Source organism: Gymnoscopelus microlampas (genome assembly GCF_963454915.1).
Source record: "Gymnoscopelus microlampas genome assembly, chromosome: 7".
NCBI classification, from domain to species: domain Eukaryota; kingdom Metazoa; phylum Chordata; class Actinopteri; order Myctophiformes; family Myctophidae; genus Gymnoscopelus; species Gymnoscopelus microlampas.
The window spans coordinates 3,937,125-3,964,619 of NC_139944.1; the positions used below are offsets into that span (position 1 = coordinate 3,937,125).

The 27,495-nt window shown below is 41.8% G+C and overlaps 2 protein-coding genes across 2 annotated transcripts; both read right to left on the reverse strand.

Moving 5' to 3' along the window:
• Positions 1–2,289: 2,289 nt before the first annotated feature.
• On the reverse strand, positions 2,290–13,042 carry LOC311049145 (NACHT, LRR and PYD domains-containing protein 1 homolog). The gene is made up of 2 exons (XM_084062624.1): positions 12,979–13,042; positions 2,290–3,722 (listed from the first exon to the last, which is right to left on the reverse strand). The coding sequence occupies exons 1-2, from the start codon at positions 13,030–13,032 to the stop codon at positions 2,337–2,339; spliced, it is 1,440 nt and encodes a 479-aa protein (XP_083918750.1). The 5' UTR covers positions 13,033–13,042; the 3' UTR covers positions 2,290–2,336.
• A 10-nt stretch (positions 13,043–13,052) lies between these two features.
• Positions 13,053–25,596, reverse strand: LOC311049466 (uncharacterized protein; the record flags this gene model as incomplete). Its single annotated transcript, XM_084063041.1, has 7 exons — positions 13,053–13,058; positions 15,397–15,435; positions 20,555–20,621; positions 20,775–20,876; positions 21,332–21,481; positions 22,418–22,491; positions 25,504–25,596. The coding sequence occupies 7 exons, from the start codon at positions 25,594–25,596 to the stop codon at positions 13,053–13,055; spliced, it is 531 nt and encodes a 176-aa protein (XP_083919167.1).
• Positions 25,597–27,495: the final 1,899 nt, after the last annotated feature.

Genomic DNA, 27,495 nt, shown 5'->3' on the forward strand with positions numbered 1-27,495 from the left:
GCATTCAGCAGCATGAACGTCGCAGCATTGTTTATTGCAGATGCAGGTTGAATGGGAGGAGTGACGCTGTCAACACAGACCAGTGGGCGGAGATTGCTGCTGCACACGTGGAGTTTGTTGTGATGACGTCGCGCGAGACCAGACATCCCAACAGACAGTACAGATGGAATGGGTGAATCAGAATAAATAAACAAACTCACGCCGTGAGCCCCTATGTATGTACCGGGGGCGACGCAAGAGTCCAAAGGATTTAATCACTGCATGGGAGTTAGGAGTGGAATAGCAGGCACGTTTGTGAAGTTCCAAGGAGGAGTATTTTAATATCCTCATCCTCCACGATGAAAGTCAGCCACCGCCAGCTTTCACTATCGGTGGAAGGGAAAACATCCTGATAGTCCGAGATTCCCGTATATCAAGGCAGAAAACAGGCCAGTGGAGCGTATCACCGTAGAAGATCCGCAGATTGTTTGAACGCCGCGCGGATCACTTGTTGCCGACTCCAAGCAGGATTAGCCTGGCAACTAGCCGCTGAACAGCTGATCGGTGGCTACCGAAAAACAGCTGCACAATGAAGCGGTGAGTACCAAACAAATCTGATCATTAAACTGTGCAAATAATCCAGATGTAGAGCGACATTTGCTGTGAAAGGATCGTTGAAAAGACCTGACAGTGACTGTCGTGGATGCATGCATCCAGAGCATGCACACACATGTAGGATAACATGTAGGGAAAAGAATGAACAGAAACGGGTGCAGTACATTAGTCCGACAGCAGCGCTCCGACGTTTCCAATACTAAACCCGAACCAAACCCGCACCCTAACCCTAACCGCACGCGGATGCCACATAGTCGGAGAAAAGGTCTGTCGGATTAACGCATGCCTCCCCTCCTAAACTGATACAATGCTGTTGGGAAGTGAGGAAAAGAACGAAAGAGCAGATCATGAAGCGTAGGGCGCAAGAATCGACACATTCATTCGGCTACCTTGGAGCGTTGCCATACATTTTGGAGCGTTGGAGCGTTGCCAGTCCTGTCTTCATGAAATTGGGCTATGTTTGTGGGCATTTGGGTTAATTAAATAATCATTTCACAATGGTTTAATCCAATTGGCATAGTGGGGGAAGTAGAGGAGAGTGTGTGTGTGTGTGTGTGTGTGTGTGTGTGTGTGTGTGTGTGTGTGTGTGTGTGTGTGTGTGTGTGTGTGACACCCCCCCCCCCTTTCCTGGCCTGGGTGGACACGAGAGGGGGTTGCTTGACCAGGTCTTTGCAGGTATCCAGATTTGCAGTCTCAGCATAATCTCCTTGAGTTGATTGAGAGGCACAGGTTTGGTGTTTGTCCCAGTGTGTCCTGTTCATCTCAATGGCCATAAAAGGGGTGCAAATGGTCAAGACACAGAACTGGGTCAGCAAACAGGTGGTCTCCTGATCGGTCCCGTGCGACACGTCCCTTCGGCCTCCTCTTCTAGAGAACTGGTCAGTGTTCTGACGTCAGCGGAACCCAGGGGGTGTGTCAGATGTCACAGTGGTCCTGTGACTGGCTTCTAGCCCTAATACAGAGCTGTGCTGTCTTCATATTTAAAAATGCATTTCCTTGTACACATCCATTTTGGGGTGGTCTAAAATTTGACTGTGGACTTGACCTGCAGCCGGCCTTGTCATTACAATAGGTAAACCAAGAACTTATCATGGGTCAAGGATCAAGGAAGTGTGAAGAGTTAGACTGGCTTATCTGTCTGGTGTGCAGCTCAAGATTCAAGAGGAAGGTGGGGATTTCACGCACCATGTGTTCTAAATGACTCTCCACAACTGTTGTTCCTCATCGTAGAGTAGAGAGGTTAGAGGCAGCTCTCTAGGTATGTTTACAACCATAGTTCATCATTCAGCTGCTCTGCATCCGTCCAATTTGTTGCGGTCAGTCTTTAACAGTCATACATCCCGTTGCTATGGTCTGTTTGTTATGTTTAGACCAAGTTCCTTCCACCGTATGATTCAACAGATACATTACAGGATCACGACGAACAGTGTATCAGGATCACAACCAACAGTCTTTGTGTCCTGAGGTCGTAGTCAAAACATCATGTGTTAATTCCCTGAAACAGACAATGAGTGTCCATGCAACAACAAATCACCTTGTTGAAGTGTCCTTGAGTAAGGCATTGCACCTGCCATTGTTCCTTTACTTTATGTTGCTCTCTGGATGACTGTCATTAAAAAAAAAGGGGGGGGGGGTTGTATACATCTTCAATGTGTCCAACTTGTCTTCATCTTCAGGAAGATAAAAAGAGAAGCAGTAAGTTGCCTGGATACTGAAGGTATTTCAAGTACATCAGTACAGTTCTACATCAACCCAAGATGTTTCGAGAGGAATGGGTCGGTTTCACAGAGAAATAATATCATACTTGAACTGGCAGCAGTTCCTTTGTTCCTCACTGCATCGATGACAAAACGTGCCTTGTCCTGTGTCACTTGGTTGACATTGGCGTTATCATATTCTTCTCTGATTATCACTCCCTTGTGTAAAAGTTTGTCCAGGACACTGTTGAGAGCGGAATCGGAAACGCTGTTGATAAAGCTGCTCCGCACATCAAACAGTCTGTCTTCTGGTGGACGACTCAGAGTGTGCTGAACTTGTTGTTTTCTTAAAGCAGCAGTTGAAAGGTCTACATCACGTTCCCATGGACAGTCGGAGGTCTTACTGCTACTTAGAAGTACAGTAATACAACTAAGCCTTCGTTTTAAAATCACGTCAAATGTTTCGACGTAATCACCATAGGATGATTCATCAACTTCAAATTCGGCCCTCTTTGGTTGAATTTTGATGGAATCATCTTGAGGGGAAGTGGAGAGAGTGTATTCTTGCTTTGGGATTAGTTTACAGGGAGGGTTTTCAATGTAGATTTCTTCTCCATGTAATGTCCTCCTTTCCTTCAGCACTTCCCTCAGCACAACGTTCCGAGGCAGCATCAACACTTTCAGAACTGAACTGGGATGATCATCAACAATCGGTGGTGTATAAAACAGTGACACCAATGCCTGGACAGGACTGGGCCCGTACAACATCTCCATGATGATACCAAATAAAGATGATCCAGTTACATTTATGATAACATGAGTTTCTGTGATCCCATGGGGTTTGATCAGCTCAATGCCATCATCATCCATCACATGGGCAACAGACAAGGATTTGCCTCCACCCATGGAGAGGATCTCACAATGTGGAAAGCGTAACTGACACACAGACCTCTGAGGACTGGATTTTATGTCAAACAGTGGTCCTGCAGGCCTCTTGACAAGCTGGGCTAAAAGCCTTCGGTGCCATGGGACTGTCCTGTAAGTCACATCTCCCTCTGTCTCCATCTTAAACACCAGGCCGGTCACGCTGCATTGGAACAGTCCTGCTTGGGTGCTGTGGAACCTGTAGATTTCCTTGTTTTCTACAACAATAATATCAGGTGTCATTTTCTGTGTTTTGTCCAGTAGTGTAAAATCATTTAAGCTGTGGGAGCACTTTGCCCTGAAACTTGTCTTGTTCTCTAAACATGCAATTTGGCTCAGTGAGGGTAAGCTGTGAGAACGAGGCAGAGATATGGATTCTTCTACCCTCAAACCACTGAAGCATGAACTTAGATCAGTTTCATCTTGGAGCTCCAGAGAGGGATGTAGAGAGGACAGTGACTCTGTCACAGGATGTTCTTCCATCTCACCATGCAAAGGAATAGTTCCCTAAAAACAGAGAAAAGAAAATATATACATGGCTATTAAATTAACATAAATAAAGAGTAACAAAATCATTTTACAATTAGGCATTTAGCAGACGCGCTTATCCAGAGTGAGGTAAACACATACAGATACATATTATGAATGCAGAGAGACAGTGTAGTGCCTCAATGTACTATGATCACAGGTAAACCAAGAACCTATAGCATCAGTCTAAACCAGTGTTTTTCAAACTATGGGTTGCGACCCAAATTGGGGTCATGGGAAAGTGCCATTGGCAACCTAAAGTTTTTTGTTTGTTTTTTTAAGACACGGAAGAAAGTGGGGTCCAGCATGAAGAGGATGTCAAAGACAGCCACTTGACTCATCATACACACATACTGTACAGCTCCAACCGATGGAGAACCAGCAGCAACACAGGAAAGACAACACAAACACAAGCCCTTGCAGAGGCGGACTGAACTGATTTAGCTGTTCATAAACATATAGTTATAGCAGGAATGAAGTTCAATATGAGAGGGTGCCGAGTGTAACTCCAAGAGCGAGAGGGTACACATAGGCTACATGCTTGTCTGCCATGTTATGAAAATGATCATTGCCAATGTGGACTGTGCTCGGATGTTCCGACACACAAAAGCTTAAAACCAGTGAAAATAAAGAGGTTAAGGTTAGGGTTAGAGAGAGTTTATATTCAACGTAAGAGGACTGCAGGGGCAACGTCGATACTGTAGCCACAATGGCCAGATTACTCGACGAGGTGCGTCTTTTCCTCTAACGTGCGGTAAGAAGTTGTAGCTTATAATATTACTCTCCTCTTATCAAAACCCCCAAAAATGAACGTATATTAAAGCCACAACCCTTAACTAGTATAGTTGCTTTCACTATTTAGTTTAGCCTGTCATAATAGCATTTGTATATGTGCACGTGGGTGTTTTATTGTAGGCTATAGCCTAACCATAAATTAATGATACTAGACCATACCCGTGGGGGGATATGTGCACATGATTTGGCAACCTGGGAGCCAGCGAACACAAAAATGCTAATAAACAGCTGACATTTGGGGAAAGCGAAAAACAGGCTTCCCTGTTCCGTGCACATGGTAATGGTCAATGGCTGTGTGCAAATTCAGATCAATTGCTAAAGCCACTGATAGCTTGGCGGCGTAGCACGAAAATCGTTCAATTTTGTGATTAAAGCGCCAAATTTGGCAGAAGTGTTGATTGATATATTGGAAACAAAACTGGATATTGGGACATCAGAAATTCTCACCCTTGTGGGCGTGGCAGGCATTTTTCAAAATGGCCACCAAACCTTCCTAAATCACCCTCTAGCAGCTACAGATTTTGCCTTAGGAAGCTGAAATGTTGCATGAAGGTCAAGTATATGTTTGTGAAGCTGTGTGTGCGTGTTCGTGTCAATTGGTTAAAAGGGGGTGTGGCAATGGGAGTGGCCGATCAAAGAAATTGCATAACTTTGATATAGATGTACAGATTTTCACAAAATGTGGAAAGGTTGGTCATGAACAGCTGAGTAACTGTTCATACCATCTTCCAAAAAGGGGGTGTGGCAGTGGGAGTGGCCTATGGGGCACCAAAACAATCGTTCATTTTATGATGAAAGCACCACATTTGGCGGCTCTGTTGATAGATATATGTTGAACAAAACTGGATATTGGGACATCACAAATTCTCACCCTGGTGGGCGTGGCATCCATTTTTCAAAATGGCCACCAGCGGTTGATCAAATCCTCCTAATTTTTGTCCTAGTAAGCTAACATGTTGCGTGATGTATGTGAGTATGAAGGTGTGTGGGTGTGTTCATGCTAATTACCTAAAAGGGGGCGTTGCAATGGGAGTGGCCTAGTTAGCAGCAATATTTTGGGAGAATTGTTCAAATAGTGATACAAGTTGGAAATTTGGTACAAATCATCTTTGGAGATCACGCTTCGATTTAGAAAACCGGGCCACTCCTAAATCAAAGATGGCAGCCATTTTTTTTCAAGATGGCCGCCAACACTGTTTTTGCATTTCTGCATTATCTTTTAATTATTTGAGGTCAATCACCAAATAGCACTCCCATAGTATGTTTTTGAACATTTTAAAACAGGAGTTACCATTTCTAACCATCTAAATTAAAACATTTCAAAAACACGCCATACAACTGTGCTCACAGTCAAACTCAATGACAAAATCTCATGACTTCTGAACATGTATAAATGTTTTCCCATCTAGTTCTGTGTCTTCCTCTGTGACTCCAGCCACCCGCATGTCGTCTCTCACCGCATCCTTAAACCACCGCTTTGGCATTTGGCCTTTCGTCAGTGCCACCGTTTCCAAGCCGTACAGCCTCATGGCTGGTCCCCCTACCGTCCTATACATCTTCCCTCTCACTGGTATCCTTCTGTTACAAATAACTCCTGCATACAGAAAAACATCACATGGATGCACCTGGGACATATCAGTGTTGTAGCCTGGGGTTGATCGGTGTTTCGGGTCTCAACATGGGTGGTGGGTACGCAACATACACCCTCGCCGAGGTGACCCGGGCTGGGGTTTGTCAAGCGCCCGACTTACATCCCAGTAGCTACCCACGGTCAGTCCTCTTAGGGCAAGACAGGGCCTCTCAGGCCGCTTATCCGGGGCTACTCTGCCAGGACTGGGGGAGAGCGGAGGATATGGCATGTGGAGGGACTAGGCTCTGTGGATGGCCTCCTGGCCGGGCTCCTCCTTCGTCTCACCAGGTCCAGGACCTGAGCGTTGCACCAAACTCCCCTGTTCTAAACATTTAATTCTGGCGTGATGGTTTCTTGGGCCGTGGTGGTACTACAGGCTCCACTTGCAGCTTGCTTGAATAGCCCTCCTTAAAGGCCTCACCGTGGATTTGTTGGGCTTCCTCCTCACGGAAGACACAGGCTAGGGCGCTAACCCATATTGCTCCCGGATGCTGTCTACATTCCGGCTGTCAACCGTCTCTCCAGTGGTCACCAAACTATTCCTGGTTGTCACATAGTCTATTCCTATGAGCCACTATGCATAGAATAACACCGACACTGTCCTCCATCCGTTCCCTCAAAGTACTCCTTCCATTTTCTCAACACACTGTCTTTGGTTATTAGAACATTTCCAGCCATCCTTCATCACCTTAACCTCTTGCTCATCCTTCCCATCTCAGTACCTGTCTAAACAATCGGTGCAGGTCCTTTTCTCCCTCCTTGGTGTCCAACCTTTCATACAACTTCTCATACTCTTTTCCTTAACCCTCACCACTGTTCTCTCCGCCTTACCCCTTATCTCTTTGTACTCCTCCCTACTTTCTTCATCTCTCTGGCTGCCTTTCTTATCTCCTCCCTGAGCTCCACAGAGCATTGTTCTTTCTTCATCTTCACACCTAACATCAGCTCCCAGTACCTACCACAGGACTCAAGCCATGCTACTCGATATGCTGAGTTGGCACCTTCACCGTAAATGGTAACTCCTATTTGAAAATGTTCAAAACATACTATGGGAGTTCTTTTTGGTGATTTGGTAATTTACCTCAAAGAATTATAGTCAGAATTATGCAGAAATGCAAAAACAGTCACATTTTGGCAGCCATCTTGAAAAAAATGGCTGCCATCTTTGATTTATGACTGGCCCGGTGTCCTAAATCGAAGTGTGATCTCCGAAGATGATTTGTACCAAATGTCTCGCTTGTATCACCATTTGAACAATTCTCCCAAAATATTGCTGTTAACTAGGCCACTCCCATTGAAACGCCCCCTTTTAGGCAATTAGCATGAGCACACCCACACACCTTCATATTCACATACTTGAGCAACATTTCAGCCTACTAGGACAAAAACTAGGAAGATTTGATCAACTGCTGGTGGCCATTTTGAAAAATGGCTGCCACGCCCACCAGGGTGAGAATTTGTGATGTCCCAATATCCAGTTTTGTTCCCAATATATCAATCAACACTTCTGCCAAATTTGGCGCTTTAATCGTAAAATTGAACGATTAGGCGGATTTCTTGTGCCACGCCGCCCCACTATGAGGAGAACCAGGCAGAACAGATTTTGGGCTCACCCCTACAGAGCTTTGTCGAATTATAGGAGGATATTATATAAGCTAATATATTTGAATATATCTCTGCTGTCCGGCAGAAACCAGCTAACTAAATGTTAATTTTTCAGGAAATGACAAAAACCAAAAAAAAGTGTTATGAGGTTTTGTTCATCATTGATATGAACAGCTAAATGGACCTCCAAGCTCACAATGAGGTTGGAGGTCAAAAGGGGTTGGAGCCTGGATTTTTTTAATCAACACAAGGTGTTCAATAGCACTGATTTATGGGGGGGGGGGGAATTGCAAAAGCGGAAAAATTTAGTTAGCTGGTTCCTGCCGGACAGCAACAATATTCAAATATAAAAAATAACTAGAAAAGCAGTTTCTGCAGAAACTGCATGGGCTCGCTGAAAACACCCGCGAAGTATGATGTACAGTATTTAAGTAGAATGTGCATTTGAAGGTACAAAAAGTTTAAATACAATTATAACATCAATGGAATATAAATATAAAAGCATTAGTATGCTTAACAGAAATTGTATTGAATAGAATACGTTTACATGTACAAAAAGTTCAAATGGAATCAGCATTTCATTGGAATAACTTTAAAAGTCCAAAAAGTTTGGTAAAACCATGGTTACTATGGTCTAATAGACGGTTGCGAGGGTGAAACAAATAAAGTACTTTGATTACTTTTCTGAACTTTTACTCAAATAAGTTACCCACTATAATCACTTAAGTACTTAACTTTACACTATTAAGCATTAGTTAAGCATGAGTAAATACTTAATTCATCATGCATTCAATATTTGTAAAGCATTATTCATACATTACTAAGCATTAGTTAACTCATTTCAACTATACACTATTTAGCATTAGTTAAGCATCAGTTCAGCATTAGTGAATACTTAATTAATCATAAATTCATCATTTGTATAGCATTATTCATACATTACTAAGCATTGGTTTGAGTATGAATAAGTGTTTATAAAACATGTATTAACACACTCACTAACCATGTCTAAATCATTATGTGTACAAATGTACACACTTATTCATACTCAAACTCGTGATTTATTAAGGTACAAGTTACTACTAGGTTACTAGTCATTAGTTAAGTATTTTGTGTGAGCCCATCTAAAGTCAGGACTATCTATGCCTTATAAGCATTTATAAATCAGATAGAAACAGTGGTATAGAAAATGTCAATACCATCATGAAGCATATTAATGATTAGTTTATTCATCAGGGATAAAACATTTATAGCTGTGTTTACTAATATTTAGTAATGTATGAATAATGCTTTACAAATGATGAATTTATGATGAATGAAGTATTTACTAATGCTTATCTAATACTAATTAGTTTTTAGTTATTATAAAGTGCTACCAAGTACCTTTACTCAAATAGGGTACTTTTAACTCACTATAATCACTAAAGTATTTTCACTCAAATAAGGTACTTTTAACTAAATTTGATTACTAGTTTCGGGTCTGTACGACCACTTCCTGGTAAAACCAATTGAACAGATCCACTTCCGGGTTGCGCCATTGAACTCCGCACCCCTCAGAGAGTGGGTGCGTCCACACACACGCGCGTCAATTCACCGGAAGTTCCATCCACTCCAATGATATGGGAAAAAAACGGAAATCAAATCAATATCATGGGAGTGGATGGAACTTCCGGTGAATCGACGTGTGTGTGTGTGTGTGTGTGTGTGTGTGTGTGTGTGTGTGTGTGTGTGTGTGTGTGTGTGTGTGTGTGTGTGTGTGTGTGTGTGTGTGGACGCACCTAGTGTGTGGGTGAAGTTTCAAGGAAATCTGACAAACCGGAAGTCGGAAGGGAACCCCGGAAGTGGTCATTTTTTAAGATATTGGAAGTCGGTGGGACCACCCACCAAGTTTGAAGCCTGTAACATGCTGGGAACTGGAGTTATACCTGTTTAAACCCCAGTCTGTGCTACAGATATACTGGACTGACTTAGTAAGTCAGTGGTCTCCTTTCAGCATTGCACTTTTTTTTTTTTTACTGTGAGTGGCCCGAGATATTGAGGCACAACGTGTCCAATTTTGGTGTTGGTTCGATCAAAAACGTGGTTCTAAGAGCGAGTTAAGAAATTGTGTTTGTAAACTAAATTAACATGATTAACGTGCAGTGGCGGAACAACTGAAAGCCGGGCCGGGAGGCAGAGCACAGTGATCAGGCCCCCCCCCGTGCCACCACGCACGCGCGCGCAGCGCGCGTGCGTGGGTGCACATCCCGCGCGCGAAGCGCGCGGAAAATTTTGCGGGTTTGGGTCGGGTCGGGTCACCTTTTGGGGGGCTTTTTGTCACTTTATTTCGGTTTTAGGGTTAGGATAGGGTTAGGTTAGGGTTATGTTGTTGCTTTAATTAAATGAGAGGCGGAGAGGCGCCGCGGAGAGGTCGCGGCCCCGGCCCGGTCGCGGCGACCGGGTCGGGGCCGCGACCCTGGAGGGCCCGGCGGCCGGGCCCTCCAGGGTCGCGGGCCGGGAGGCGGCCGCCTCCCTTGCCTCCCCGGACGCTCCGCCACTGTTAACGTGTCACTCAGAGGGCTGTAGTTCACATTTTGTATGTCTCTATGCTTTGGTAGTCACATTGGCCCTCATTTATCAACGCAGCGTATAAACCGCCGTATATTTTTCCATATATTCGGCGTACACCAACGTCGAAGTCACATTTATCAACGCATCCTACACAGCTGATCCGAGCTTACACTTGGTCCTAGCGTTGATAAATGTCACGGCTGAAACGAGCGTCATTTAAATAACACGCCCCATAAATATTCTCAAAACGCCCCGATTTTACGACATGAAGACGAACCAGAATACGACCAAAGACATGAAAAGCCAATAAGAAACAGCCCCCCCCCCCCCGACCCCCCGTGCGTGTGCGTGTGCGTGTGCACACGCACACGCACATGCCTCTCTCGCTCGCTCTCTCTCTCTCTCTCTCTCTCTCTCTCTCACACACACACACACACACACACACACACACGCCCGTAGCGTATTGTCACGTAGGCTTGTAGCCTACATGAATGACATATTATGATACCAATCACATCGGCATGAATGGAATACTTTTGTAGATTAATGTATTTAACCCATACCGAGCAGTGCGCGTTCGAGTTACACTAAAATAAAGCCCTCATGTAGGCTATTCCCATTTCCCAGTGAGACTCGGACCGTCGGACGGGCGAGTCCCGTCCCGCTCCGCATTAATGAGAGATAGCCTGGAGAGAACATTAATGAATGAAGGCTGGTGCGTATTGGACCATGGGTTAAATGTCTGATCTCCCGGTGGCCATGAAAATATAACAGCAGCGCCGCCTGTTAGACCGGTGCTCGCGCAGAAGAGTGCTCTCGCAGAAAGCGCCCGTATATTTTGAAAATAGCAGATCTACAAGCTCACAACGCGTTGCTGGCTTGTGAGCTTGTAGATCTGCTATTTTCAATACAGACAGATCTACAATCTTATCTGAATGACTGTTAAAGCAGTTTGTTTAAATTACTTTATAAAATGTTATATTTTCACAGGGATTATTTATTAGTGTAGATATACAGATTTATGAGTGGATTAGGTGTCCAATGCCTCTCAGACAGTCAAACAATGCTGCTCCGCAGGTCTAGGATGGAATAAACGGGTGCAGCCAACGTCAACAACTGGTCCCGACCAGACGTGAGATCTCAGCGTACCGTAGGATAAAGCCCACGTCAGGATATATTGATAAATGCCGAAAATTGCGGTGATTACGCCGTACGCTCATTATTCGGGCTGCACCACGTTGATAAATGAGGGCCATTGTGTGAAAGAAGACAAGTGTGGCTACATCATGCCCAAAAAACATGCGTGTAAGGTGAATATTTTGGCCGTGAGGACGATTCGTTTGGTAGATTTCCAGGGGAGACTTCAGCGAGACGACGCACTCTAGATTTGAAAGTTGGCTTAAAACGGCCAAACTTTGAAGTGTGATTTCGGAAAAAACGTGTGACGCATTCGAATACCGTGAACCACGAAAAAAGGCTTGTGAGCTGTTTAAAGTATAAATCCTGTTTCTACAAAAAAGTATGCCAGAGTAATGAGGCTGCAAAGGTGAGGTGGATTTCAAGATTAGATCCCATAGATTATATATGGGATGAAAAAAATATGAATACAATTAAATATTTCAAAAAGTATAAACTTTTCCAAAAATATTAAATCACCAATAAAACTTCAAAGATAGCTGAACATTTTAAAGTGAGAGAAAGAGAGGTTGTTATTTTAGTTAACTAAAATGAAAATAATAACTAGAAACAAATTTCCTACGAAAATGTAAGTGTGCCTGCGTTGGCTGAGGGGCTTTGCCTATAACTTTGCCGTGGTAGCGCGTAACGGCTTAATAGCCTGGTTGGCCCGGTCGTTGCGCACGTTTTGATGTATACATTGGCGGGGCCATCACAACCGTGTGGGAGGAGTAGCATTTTGGTCTCCTCGGGCAGCCAAAAACAGTAAAGAAAAAACAGCAAAATAATGATTATAAAATCAATAAAAAAGAAACCAAAACTCAGAAACGGAAAATTAAAAAAAAGAAAAATTTAAGGTAAACGGCGAGAAAAGTAATGTGGTAAGTGGGCCGGTTGTCCTGCACGTTTTGATGTATACATTGCCACTAACGAGTAAACCGTGTGGGAGGAGTAGCATTTTGCGCAGTGCGTGCGGCCAAAAGGGGCGGAGTTTCGTAGTTTTTTGTGAATAACGTGGCAATCGTAACGCGTAATGGCGAAAAACTTCCGAGCACCCGATTCCCGGCCAAGCCGCACGTTTTGATGTATATATTGCGGTGGTGTAAACCGTGCGGCAGTTACGGAGCGGCAAACTTTTGCGGCGGTAAATAAACTATATTAATAAATATGGAGGATCTCAATAAGTGTTTTGCCATTACATGGCAGGCACACTTAATGAGGGTTTACACAAATTGATAAATAACTGAAACTGTGTAATTGAAAATAAATAAATAAACTAAAGAAAACCATACAGAAAAAGTTTTAGTTTTAGTTTTTGTAAACTCATTTGTAAATTAATTTCATACAGATTGTATCGTAGATGGATATAAAATCTATCTTCCAATTTTATAGCTTTGCCAAGTAAACTAAAAAGAACTAAAATAAAACCAAAATAAAAAAAGAATGAGTAAGTAAAACAAATAATAAAACTATAATAACCTTGTCACCAGGAGGAAGGGGAGGTGTTGATGTCTGATCCATGGACTTCATCATCTCCCTCAGAGCAGACACTTTCACCTCTACAGAAGAACAAAAAAAAAAAATCATTACACATGATGAGCATAGAAGACATGAGGTCTGATACTTTGTTCTATGACTGACATGAATATCACTGTAAACTCAATTAGGGTAACCATATAGAGTTAAATGGACACAGTGTGAACATGTTTAACTAAATCAACCCTAAACTCACTATTCTGGACAGGACATAATAGATGAACATTCTGTGAAAATATGTGAACATCTTGTGAAAATAGAATAATACAAGTTACAGCACAACAGTTAGTAGATCTGCTATTTTCAGTAAAGAGATTAGGTGTAGAGGGCAAAAAGGAAGAGACCAAGTACAAACCCCTGGGGGAGCCTGGTCAACAAAATATAAACAAGGGGTTTAAGTGGTTGTGTGTGTGTGTGTGTGTGTGTGTGTGTGTGTGTGTGTGTGTGTGTGTGTGTGTGTGTGTGTGTGTGTGTGTGTGTTTGTGTGCGTGCGTGCGTGCGCTGACATATTTACAATGAGGCCAATATGGAAGAGAGACAGTTCATATAAATGGCCAGTAGGTGGCTGCAGGTGTCAGAAAGAATATTCTCTTATTGTAAGCCGATGGGTTTTTGACAAATTTTAGACTAGATTTTCTTACCTTAATAAAAATTGTCATAAATACTGTATGCTTCCAGTCGCTAGTTTAAAGTCTCTTTTCAATCATCATGATATGCGTTTTGCTAAATTATGGTCCCATTTATTCTAAAATTGACGATAAAGTAGGCTATGCTCCAGGAGGGGCGGGATGATTTGATTGACAACCAATAGCATTCATTCCCCGCCCCCGCTCTTGATTGACAAGCTACCCAACCAATAGCATTCTTTGGGGATTGTTTTCCGGTTCCCTGGTCACATGTCTGGTCTCAAGAAATAGCGTTTGAGTTCCGGCGTGCCCAATGGTATATATAAAAGATGGCGGATTGCACGGTCCTGAACAATCGGCTTCATTTACGGTCTGTAGAAACCAATGGGTGACGTCACGTTCCCTTCGTCCATTTCTTTTATACAGTCTATGCCATAGACTGTATACAAGAAATGGACGAAGGGAACGTGACGTCACCCATTGGTTTCTACAGTGGGATACTATGGGTTCAATGGCCCAGCATGCGCCTTTGAAATTGAGTCTATATAGGAAGTGACAGTTCATATGAATGGCCTGTAGTTTCGCTGTTTTACCCCTGCTGGTGTCAAAAGAAATAATTCTCAATGCAAGTGGGTGGGTTTTTGCCGAACTTTAGTTTTTATTACCTTAATAAACATTATCATAAATAATGTATGCTTCCAGTCGCTAGTTGTCTCCGCCAGGCCGAAAGGCATGGCGAGAGAGTATGTTTTGCACCCTGTCAGTCCGTGTGTCCGCCCGTCCTGTCTGTCCGTTAGCAGATAATCTCCGGCACCGTTGGCCCGGTCGCTGGGAAACTGTGCACGCACACTCCCTGGATGCCAATTCAGAACCTCTGCTCCAAATCTTTCACATAGGCCTGTTATAGCGCCACCAGGAGGCCGATTTGTGCAAAACCCATTTTTTAATATTACTCCTACAGATTTTATCCAAACGTCATGCAAATCGGTACACAGTATCTCTACAGTCATGTGATCAACACGGATTTGTCCGATTTCCCATATTCCATCGGCTAAGGTTGCCTTCCAAAGTTTGCAGGATTGGTCCGTTTTGAACAAATGGCCTCAAATCATGCACACAGTGTGCGATTTCCGTGAAATTTCACACGCACATTTGGCCGGTTATAGCGCCACCAGCAGGTGTAATTTAGCAAAACACATTTTCGGAACAAAATGCCTCAAATCATGAATGCAGTATTGCCGTGAAAGGCCTAAGAATAAATGGCACCCTTTTCACATTGGCCTATTACAGCGCCACCAGGAGGCCACAATAACGTACCTCACCTGGCGGAGACCTGTGCTCCGAGGAGCACTTAATCCAGTTTAAAGTATTCTTTCAATCACCATGATATGCGTTTTGGTAAATTATGGTCCCATTTATTTTAAAATTGATGATAAAGTAGGGTATGCTCTAGGATGGATTGACAAGCTACACAACCAATAGCATTCATTCGCCACCTCGCTCTTGATTGACAAGCTACCGAACCAATAGCATTAATTTCCGGTTGCACAGGATATGACGGGATATAGAAAGATGGCGGATTTGAAATTGCACTTTTTTTTTAAAAAGAATTTGAAAAATAGCCTTCATTAATGGTCTGTAGAGTCTGTGGGCGTAACGCTGTCCATTCTCTTTACTGTCTATGGTGTGGTTGTGTGTGATTGTGTGTGGCTAGAACCTTACCCATACTCATTACCCTCAGCTCATACCACTTCTCCAGTTTCCAGTATTCCTCCTGTATTTCACACATCAACAGACAATGACAGAGTCAAGCTACATCAATCAAGCTGTTAACACCTGTTCCTTGCTTAACATTGGTTGGAATTAACTTTTACTTCCTGTTGAACAGTTTAATGTAAGTAGAACACTGTTAACCTCATGAACCCTAGTTTCCCTATTCTGGGGCAAACATACTGTGGAAATAGCAGATCTACAAGCTCACAATGAGCTTGTAGATCTGCAGAGGGACTGTACAGGGACTGCAGAGGGAACAAGAATAGACCCCTGACAAACCCCGTTCAATTTAAGTATATAGGGTTTCAATTGTTAATAAAGCTAAACTACAAGTTCACAACGTGTCGCATCGCGAGGCGTCGTAGATCGGCTATTTTCGTCGAATGTTCACCTCAGAATAAGGACGTTAGGGTTCATGTGGTTACCTGGCCCAGGTAAAAAAAATAGCATACTAAAAGTATATTTTTGATGAATGTGTTAAAGTATATTTTTAGTATGGATGTACTATTTTGGTCGAACTAAATTGAGCTTAAGTGTACTCAAGTACTATTAAATTACTACTTAAGGTATGCTTGAGTATACTAAAAGTGCAATTTGTGTGCTAAATTCGTACAACTTTTTACAAACTTTAAGTATACTTAGTACAGTAGTGAAAAGTATACCCACGAGCAGTCAAAATGCACTTTTAGTGCAATTATATTATATTATTAGTGTGTTGTAAATCTACTTTAAATGGGATTACAGTACATTATCAGTAGTATAAAAGTGTATTATTAAAACACTTTTATCATATTAATAATACTTTTCTAATGTACTTTTTAACTGTCCGATTTAGTTTATTTAAAATGTATTAAAGTGTATTTTTAGTATGGATGTACTATTTTGGCCGTCTTAAATTGAACTTAAGTGTACTCAAGTACTAATAAATTACTACTTAAGGTATGCTTGAGTATACTAAAAGTGCAAATTGTGTGCTAAATTCGTACAACTTTTTACAAACTTTAAGTATACTTAGTACAGTAGTGAAAAGTATACCCACGAGCGGTCTAAATGCACTTTTAGTGCAATTATATTATATCATTAGTGTGCTGTAAATCTACTTTAAATGGGATTACAGTACATTATAAGTAGTGTAAAAGTGTATTATTAAAACACTTTTATCATATTAATAATACTTTTCAAATGCACTTTTTAAGTGTCCCATTTAGTTTATTTAAAATGTATTAAAGTATATTTTAGTATGGATGTACGATTTTGTGACAAGTGACAAGATGGTGACAAAAACGGAACAGTTGATTATGTCATAATCACATGACTGCAAATTTGGAAGGCAGAGCCAATGGCTCTGCTGAAAGGGAACCCTGTGACTCTGACCAATCACGGGGAAGCCAGTGCAGCATGCAGTCTCAGGATTGCAGGACTTCTAATGTATTTAAATGATTCTACAAATTAATAAAGCATATTAATTCTATATTAAAAATGATTTGCAAATAATCATACTTTTTAAAGTACACTAAAGCTAATTTTAAATGACCTTACATTAACATAAGCATACTTAAGTACATTTCTAACTGAGTAAAATTAAAGGGCACTTTTATAAAGCATACTTACATTATGTTACACAAGGCATGAAAATAAGTGTACTAAATTAACACTATAGGTATTTGCAATTTGGTATATTTTTTAAAAGTGCACTAAAATACAACTTAAAATTATTATAGTGCATTTTGTATTATTATAATTAAATAAACATAATGAAGTTAAATTAAAGTATACTTTAATGAAGCATAATAAATAGTGTATTATAACATTCTTAAACTACACTTAATTCCTACTATAAGTATTAGTAAGTTAGTGTACTTTTTCAAAGTACACTGGCATATAATTTTAATATACTTACATTAAAGTACAGGTATTTTAAGTATATTAAATACATTTCTAATGGAGTGCAATTAAAGTACACTTAAATAAAGTATACTAACAGTGTATTACAAATGACTGAAAATAAATGTACTCTTCTTAAGTGCACTAAAAGCTCACTTATAGGTATTAGTAATTTAGTATACTATCTCAAAGTACACTGGCATACAACTTTTAATATACTTACATTAAAGTACACTTCTTTTTAGTATATTAAAATACATTTGCAATGGAGTGCAATTATAGTACACTTACATATATTAGACTAACAGTGTATTACAAATGACTTTACTATAAACACTAAAAGTACACTATTAAGCAGTTTCAATTTAGTGTACTTTTAAAAAGTGTGCTTACATTTAATTACAAATATACTTTGCATAAAGTACACTTTGGATAAGTTCATTAAAATACATTTCAAGTATTCCATAATTAGTATATTCCTTTTTAGTACATTGAAGTTGAACTTAATTACATATTTTTTTAAGTATACTTTGTATAAGTTTATTTTTAATATGCTTTTAATTAAGTACAAGAATCCAAAGTATACTTTTAATAATATTAGTACACTTATTTTATATTTTTCATATACTAAAGTATACTACTTTTTTACCTGGGGGCATCCCTATTTTGGACAATTTTTTGAACACTGAAAGATGAACAGTTAAATGTTAGTCATGTATTTGGAACCGCTACATTGTAGCTCATAGTAGGGCGGCATAGCACGACGATCGTTCATTTTTGCGATGAAAGCGCACATTTTGGCAGGAGTGTCGATAGATATATGTTGAACAAAACTGGATATTGGGACATCACAAATTCTCACCTTGGTGGGCGTGGCAGACATTTTTCAAAATGGCCACCAGCGGTTGATCAAATCCTCCTAATTTTTGTCCTAGTAGGCTAAAATGTTGCGTGATGTTTGTGAGTATGAAGGTGTGTGGGTGTGTTCATACTAATTGCCTAAAAGGGGGCGTTGCAATGGGAGTGGCCTAGTTAGCAGCAATATTTTGGGGGAATTGTTACAAGTTGGAAATTTGGTACAAATCATCTTTGGAGATCACACTACGATTTAGAATACCGGGCCACTCCTAAATCAAAGATGGCAGCCATTTTTTTTTTCAAGATGGCAGCCAACATTAGACTGTTTTTGCATTTCTGCATATCTTTGAATTATTTGAGGTCAATCACCAAATAGCACTCCCATAGTATGTTTTTGAACATTTTCAAACAGGAGTTACCATTTATAACCATCTAAATTAAAACATTTCAAAAACAGGCCATACAACTGTGCTCACAGTCAAATTCAGGGACAAAATCTCATGACTTCTGAACATGTATACATTTTTTCCCATCTAGTTCTGTGTCTTCCTCGGTGACTCCAGCCACCTGAATGCCGTCTCTCACCGCATCCTTAAACCGCCGCTTTGGCATTTGGCCTTTCGTCAATGCCACCGTTTCCAAGCTGTACAGCATCATTGGCTGGTCCCCTACCGTCCTATACATCTTCCCACTCACTGCTATCCTTCTGTTACAAATAACTCCTGCATAAAGAAAAACATCACATGGATGCACCTTGGACGTATCATCAGTTGTAGCCTGGGGTCGATGGGTGTTTCGGGTCTCGCAACATACACCCTCGCCGAGGTGACCCGGCTGGGGTTGATCGAGCCCCCAAATTACATCCCAGTAGCTACCCACGGTCAGTCCTCTTAGGGCAAGACAGGGCCTCTCAGTCCGCTTATCCGGGACTACTCTGCCAGGACTCGGGGAGAGCGGAGGCTCTGGCACGTGGAGGGACTAGGCTCTGTCGATGGCCTCCTGGCCGGGCTCCTCCTTCGTCTCACCAGGTCCAGGGCCTGAGCGTTGCACCAGACTCCCCTGTTCCAAACATTTCATTCTGGCGTGATGGTTTCTTGGGCCATGGTGGTACTACAGGCTCCACTTGCGGCTTGCTTGAATAGCCCTCCTTAAAAGGCCTCACCGTGGATTTGTTGGGCTTCTTCCTCACGGAAGACACAGGCTAGGGCGCTAACCCATATTGCTCCTGGATGCTGTCTACATTCCGGCTGTCAACCGTCTCTCCAGTGGTCACCAAACTATTCCTGGTTGTCACATGGTCTATTCCTATGAGCCACTATAAATAGAACAACACTGACACTTTCCTCCATCCGTTCCATCAAAGTACTCCTTTCATCTTCTCAACACACTGTCTTCGGTTGCTAGAACATTTCCATCCATCCTTCATCACCTTAACCTCTTGCTCATCGTTCCCATCTCAGTGCCTGTCTAGCCAATTTGTGCAGGTCCTTTTCTCCCTCCTTGGTGTCCAACCTTTCATACAACTACTCATACTCTTTTCCTTAACCCTCACCATCTTTCTCTCAGCCTTACCCCTTATCTCTTTGTACTCCACCCTACTTTCTTCATCTATCTGGCTGCCTTTTTTATCTCCTCCCTGAGCTCCACAGAGCATTGTTCTTTCTTCATCTTCACACCTAAGATCAGCTCCCAGTACCTACCACAGGACTCAAGCCATGCTACTCGATACGCTGAGTTGGCACCTTCACCGTAAATGGTAACTCCTGTTTGAAAATATTCAAAACTTACTATGGGAGTGCTTTTTGGTGATTTGGTAAATTACCTCAAATAATTTTAGGCAAAATTATGCAGAAATGCAAAAACAGTAAAATTTTGGCAGCCATCTTGAAAAAAATGCCTGCCATCTTTGATTTATGAGTGGCCCGGTGTCCTAAATCGAAGTGTGATCTCCAAAGATGACTTGTACCAAATTTCTCGCTTGTATCACCATTTGAACAATTTCCCCAAAAATATTGCTGTTAACTACGCCACTCCCATTGCAACGCCCCCTTTTAGGCAATTCGCATGAACACACCCACACACCTTCATATTCACATACTTGAGCAACATTTCAGCCTAGTTAGGACAACAACTAGGAAGATTTGATCAACTGCTGGTGGCCATTTTGAAAAATGGCTGCCACGCCCACGAAGGTGAGAATTTGTGATGTCCCAATATCCAGTTTTGTTTCCAATATATCAATCAACACTTCTGCCAAATTTGGCGCTTTCATCGCAAAATTGAACGATTAGGCTGATTCCTCGTGCTATGCCGCCCCACTATCATATAGTCATTAGAACATGTAAATAAATGTCATGGAGAGAATATTAGGTTCTTACCTCGCTGTTAGCAGACTCATATATGTTCCTCTCTCTGTCCTGAATATCAGTCACCTGGTTCCTTACACTGCTCACCAAAAACATAGAGAATGAAAGAGATGAAAGTCAGACATCAGATTCAACTCATCATTCAATAAGTGACCAGTTCAGCTAGTCTGGGGTCAAGAAGAAGGTGAGAACACATTGTATTGGTTCTGCTTTCTATGTGATTAACACTCACAGGCTGCGGACATAGAGGTCACGGTCGTCCTGTGGTAAGTCTTTATGCCAAGACTTCCTCATGTCTGCTGCAGAGAGAGGGAGGGCTGTGATGGAATCCCACCTGAGAGACAGACATATAGAAAAGACAAAGAGACATAGAAAGAGGAGGGAGGAATGAGGAACACATATTATTGTGATTGTTAAACTGATAATCGGCTAGTTCTTTAGAACCGGACTCAAGAGCCACTGTGAAGGCCTAGCTGGGTTGTAAGGCCAGCTAGTCGTCCTGAATATGCAATCTGTGATTAACTGGGTTGTAAGCATAGAGTTAAAAATAATAGAGAGGGCACCGGATATCGCCTCCCATCCACTTGCAGCCTTCCAAGAAATGTCCGTGATCGTCATTTATCAATTAACTACCTGTTTCATGTCAAATATTTTCATGTTAAAGTCACGTTTGTGTTTTCTAGAAAAAACACAGTACAAGTTAGAATCATGTCAAATTTTAAATAATTTCAATGTGGATTAGTTCTTTGTGTCTTTCCAGTTGACGTTCAAAGAGATCAGTGATCTTACATTTGGTGTGGAACTCGAGGTTCTTCATTCGACCCAGACCCATAGCCAGAGTATGATGATCCTCTGCTTATCTTAGACCGATAGCTAGAGTAGGATGATCCTCTGCTTGTCATAGACTCATAGCCAGAGTATGATGATCCTCTGCTTGTCCTAGACCCATAGCCAGAGTATGATGATCCTCTGCTTGTCCTAGACCCGTAGCCAGAGTCTTTTGTTCTTCTGCTTGTCGTAGACCCACAACCAGAGTATGATGATCCTCTGCTTGTCGTAGACCCATAGCCAGAGTTGTGATGTTGTCTGAAATCAAACAATTGTTTCTTCAATTATTGAACGTACATACAATATGTACATATGTACAGTATGTGTGTCATTGTAAGAATTTTTGAATGGTGGCTTCAGTGTGTAATTGGTTCATAAACATAACTCCATTGTGGGAGTTGTAGTACATTGTGGGAGTCATCCATGTAATGCAGTGTTTACCACACATACACTTTACATGGACCAATTACATTAACAACCAAGTACATTTGGAAAGACATTTTAATGATTTTTGTCTCTGCCAGAGGTGGAGAGTATGTTTTCGTCTCCGTCCTTCCGTGTGTCCGCCAAGCTAACATTGGTCAAGCTTCACATGACACGTGACAATATGTTGAAAGGGTGTGCTTTGATTGGCTAGTGAGACGCATGATGAAATAGAAATCCATAAATAGGTGTGTCACTTCAAAAAATCATTTATATTTTTTGAAGTGAGTTTCCATCATCCAAGCTAACATTGGTCAAGTGACACGTGACAATATGTAAACTAAATAGGTAAGACAGGATTAATCAGGAACAGTACTGGCGGAGACCTGTGCTCCGAGGAGCACATTTTCTAGTTCTTTCTTTTATCATGCTTCAGAAAACAAAACCACCAGTGATTGATTAACTAGTGGACAATCTCTACTTCCTCTACGTAGAGATTACCATTATGCAACCCTAAACCAAAGTAATTGGGGTTAACACGTTTTTTGTAAACAAAGAAATCATGTAAGTCTGCAAAGTAACTGAAGCTGTCAAATAAACACTAGAAGTATTGAAATTCCGTACCCAGTATCCATACTCAACCGTCGTTTCTCTCTCAGCTCAGAGATCTTCTTATCCAACATCCACCAGTAGCTATACTGTGTTTCACACATCAACAGACAATGAGAGAGTCAAGCTATTAACAGACTGTTCCTTAAAGTAATACAATGCAGGTCCACAAATAACGATTTTTAGCAGCCTCTGCTGGTCATTACCATCACTGCAGGCCGTTTGTTTATTCCTCCGTTACCCAGAATTCCATTTGTTTTCACGGGAAGACGGAAACGTTTCAAAAAGCGTTCTTTTAATTGTTTTATACTATCTGTGGATCGTTTCTCTTAGCCAGTGGAGCTTTAGTTACCGTGCGCTGTGGTTTCTTTTTCAGTTGTTTTTCGATCTTCAAATCCTACAATCTCTTAAAAACAGCGTGAGATTCCTTTTTGTTATTAGCGCGGTAGTTCCTGGCCAAACAGGAAACCGGTGCGGTAGTTCCTGGCCAAACAGGAAACCGGTGCGGTAGTTCCTGGCCAAACAGGAAACCGGTGCATTTCCGTTTCAGTTTTCTGGCCGGATGATGTCATTTTCGCGGGAAAGGCTCACCGAGCCACCTTTTCAATAGAAATTATAATAGAAAAGGCTTTAGGGGGTGAAATTCATGGAGTGGGTGTTGTGAAACATTTGCCACTCACAAAAGATATACAATTTAACTTTAGTTTTGTTGAAAAAGTTACCTAGTATTACTTTAACATTGGTTGGAATTAACTTTTACTCTTTCCAAAATAAAAGACTGAACCGATCAGGACCACACTAGGTATAAGTCAACAGTTGAATGTAAGTAGCTTTTCTATTCTGAGGCAAAAATAGCAGATCTACAAGCCCACACTGAGCTTATAGATCTGCAATTTTTAGTGAAGAGATTTGGTGTAGAGGGGAAAAGGTAGGGACCAAGAATAGACCCCCGGGGGAACCTAACCACGTTCAATTCAAGTAAATAGGGTTTAAATCAGACTTGTCAAACTGGCGGCCCGCGGGCCTTTTGCGGCCCGCGGAAAGGTCCATGGCGGCCCGCGAAATACTTTTAAAAATAGTAAATTGACTACTGTACTACTGTACATCTAACAGACATAGAGTCGCAGTTTGCATTGCCTTGCTGCCGCCCAAGCAGCTCGCCCCTCCCCCACTCGCTGCTACTTGGCTGAGTACCTCTGATGGCCCGCTATTGTCTCCCCAGCTGTGGAATGTTCTGGCTGATTGGCTCGTTAACAACTACTAGTCGAGTAATAATGGCTATACTCTCTGATCCTCACACAGGAGTCAGCCCAGCATGGACATGTATTCTCTCTCTCTCTCTCTCTCTCTCTCTCTCTCTCTCTCTCTCTCTCTCTCTCTCTCTCTCTCTCTCTCTCTCTCTCTCTCTCTGTCTGTCTGTCTGTCTGTCTGTCTGTCTGTCTGTCTGACGCACGCACGCACGCACGCACGCACGCACAAACGTAGTGCAGTGTTATGAAAATAACTGGTCCCTGACATTGGCAAGTTTGTTAAAGCAAAGAGATGTCAGGTGTCTGGGAGCAGCAAGTGATTTAGATGAAATTTCATGCTGGCTACACCATGTAAATTTGCCATTTATGATATTTTTGAAAATATAATAATGGTAATAGGTAGTTAGAAGCATTAATCATATATGTGTTAAAAACGTATAAATGTATCAAAGCTGCTTCTTTTATTTCTCAGGAGCTTGCCCAGTGAAATCCTCAGTATTAATTGAACTCAGAGCGTATTTAACATTCAATCTGGGAAAGCATCTGTGTCATTTTAAGATTTATTTGGCTATTCAAAAATAGCAGATCTACAAGCTCATAGTGCGGCACTGAGTGCCGCACTATGAGCTTGTAGATCTGCTATTTTTGTAAATGTAAATAATTAAAGTAGCTAATCTTCATAAAACACACGGAGACCTCTAGTTCTACTTAAAATGGTTTATAATAATAATTATAATAATTATTATTATTATTATTGTTACAAATTGCATTGTTTGTTTTCTGAGACAAGACAACACATTGAAAAACAATGCTGTATAACTGAATGCGTGTGAGCGTGCATGTGCGTCCGCAACTGGTTCCTGCCCACCTCAAGTCACCATTTGACCAATCTTGCCCGGACATCAAAATGAGTTTGACACCCCTGGTTTAAATGGTTAATCAAGCTGACCATCGCGACACGTTGTGAGCTTGTATATCTGCTATTTTCACTACTTTTGAGTGACACTCTTGTATGATGAAAACAGCATTAATGTATGATAAAAACAGCATTAATGTTTGAAAAAAACAACGACATAGGTTTCTGCCTGACAACAAGGATAAGCAAATACACCTTTAAAGGGTCTACACCATGAATTTTAACTTTTTCTTCATTTTTGTGTGTTTTTGGTCTCCCCCACCTCTCTTCTGTTCCAACAAATACCCGACTTCGAGCATGCAGGCTTTCATAGGCTATCTGTGGTTTTTATGTAAATTGGTCTGAAAACAGTCCGTCAGATTTGTTCCCCCACCCTACGTCACGTCTGGGAACAATTCCTCCCGTTTTTCAGTTCTAACCAAAAAAAAATAATCAATTTTTTTTTTTTTTTTCTTTTTCATTTTTTTTTTTTTTTTTTAATGTTTTCTTATTTATTTATTTTTTACTTTTTCCACACAGAACCAGGACATGACATGCATACAAACTGGCTCAATAGCGCCCCGTGCCAAACAGGACAATGTGGTATTGCAGGTGAAAGTGCTTTATAAGCCAGAGAGAAGTTAGTTGGAATGAGTATATCTGAGGCTTGATTTAGGCTCAAACCTTTTGAAAAACGTTTGAGGGACATACACAATATGATATCAAATATTATTATTATTTTTTAAATTCATGGTGTAGCTCCTTTAAACATAGTTGAACGGGGTCCCCTAGGGCTCTGAACTAGGCTTGATTTGGCTATTGTTTTTTGTTCGTTTTTATGTCACTGAATGATGAACTGTTAAATCTTAGACATTGGTTTGTGGTTGCTACATTGTAATTAATGTAGTCATTAGAACATGTAAATAAATGTAATGATGAGAATATTAGGTTCTTACCTTGATGTTAACTGACTCATATAAGTTCCTCTCTATGTTTTGAGCATCAGTCACCAGGTCCTTAATGTCCTCAGCTGGGTCTCCTGTTGACATGGCCTCTACACTGCTCACCAACACACACACACACACACACACACACACACACACACACACACACACACACACACACACACACACACACACACACACACACACACACACACACACACACACACACACACACACACACACACACACACACAGAATGAAAGAGACAAAGTCAGACATCAGATTCAACTCATTATTCAATAAGTGATAATTGTTCAGCCTGTCTGGGGTAAAGAAGAACACATTGTATTGGTTCTGATTTCTGTGTGATGAACACTGACAGGCAGTGGACATAATTGTCACGGTCATCCTGTGTGATGTCATTATGCCAAGACTTCGTCCTGTCTGCTGCAGAGAGAGGGAGGGCTGTGATGGAGACCCACCTGAGAGACAGACAATGAAAAGACAAAGAGACATAGAAAGAGGGAGAAACAATGAGGAACACATGTTATTATAATATTATGACATAATCATTTATTTATTTTTTGTGCGGTAGCCCTTCATACTGTAAACTAGACCCCCTCGTACGCTAAAGGGGAGGGGGGGGGGGTAATAATTGTAGCCTGTCTAGTGTTTTTTCTATATATTTGTTTTAATAGTAATTATTTCAAAGTTTGGGAATGGAGTCGGGCATATGTGTGAACTTATAAATGAAGTGTTGATCTGGAGGACAGCAACGGTTTGATATTTTTGTCATGTTATAGTGCTGTGACGTGTTGTGAGCTTGTACATCTGCTATTTTCTTGTACATCTGAACGAGCCCAATCGATGGTCTTGAAGGGCGGAGCCAAACCCAGGCGCTGGATTCCAGCGCCTGGGTTTGGAGCACTCTGATTGGTTAGGAGATAACAAGGTCCTAAGACCAGCGTTCCTGCAAGGTTCTCCCAGGCTTTTTTTCTTTTGAAACAAAAAAAAGGCATGGGTTTCCGAGGCTAGCCATTGTGTAACCCTAACACAAAGTAATTGGGGTTAACACGTTTTTTTAAAATCATGTAAGTCTGCATAGTAACTAGTAACTAAAGCTTTCAAATAATCACACTGTGCTGGAGTAGAAGTATTGAAATTACGTACTCAGTAGCCATACTCCGCCGCTGAGACATCAGTTTACAGTATCCATCCTGTATTTCACACATCAACAGACAATGAGAGAGTCAAGCTGTTAATAGACTGTTCCTTAATATTGGATGGAAATTGAAATTAACTTTTAGTTTTTGTATTTCCAAAATAGACTGGATAGATCAGGACCTCACTAGGCATAAGTGAACAGTTTAATGTAAGAACACTGTTAACCTCTTAAACCCTAGCTTCCCTATTCTGAGTAAAACATTCTGCAAAAATAGCTTACAACGCGCCACAACGTGTTGCGATGAGCTTGTACATCTGCTATTTGCGGTGAAGAGATTTGGTGTAGAGGGAAAAAGTAGACTAAGGGACCAAGAATAGACCCCTGAGGGACGGGTAGTTGCCAGGGCTCTAGTGGAGCAGAGGGGACAAGCAGCAGGGCACTCAGTGTCACTGGACCACGGGGCAATGTGGCACCACCAAGAACGGCCCACCATGCAGGAGCCCCTGGCGTCATCACCGGAGGGCCCGGTGGGGAGAAAAGGTGAGGACCCCATGGAGGAAACAGGCACCGGGCAGCGGCGAGTCCACAACGTCAGAAAACACAGCTCAACCGGGGACGACTCTCCAACAGGAACCCGCCTCCAACGACGAACCAGAAAGCCATTACCCCAGGGAACAAACAACTCGGTTGGCTGGCGACGTTTCGTCGTCGCTGGATCCAGGGAGAACTCAGACACCACTGGTAGGGGCGACAGTGGCGGCACCGCGACATCAGCTGGGCAGCAGGGCACTCGAGAAACGGCCCACCATGCAGGACCCCTGTCGTCGACACTGGCCTGC

Excerpts from the sequence above, each read along its gene's own strand:
- LOC311049145 (XM_084062624.1), bottom strand. The coding sequence starts at position 13,032 with ATGATGAAGTCCATGGATCAGACATCAACACCTCCCCTTCCTCCTGGT. Across the intron at positions 3,723-12,978 it reads CCCTTCCTCCTGGTGACAAG|GGAACTATTCCTTTGCATGG; the intron begins GTTATTATAGTT and ends CTCTGTTTTTAG.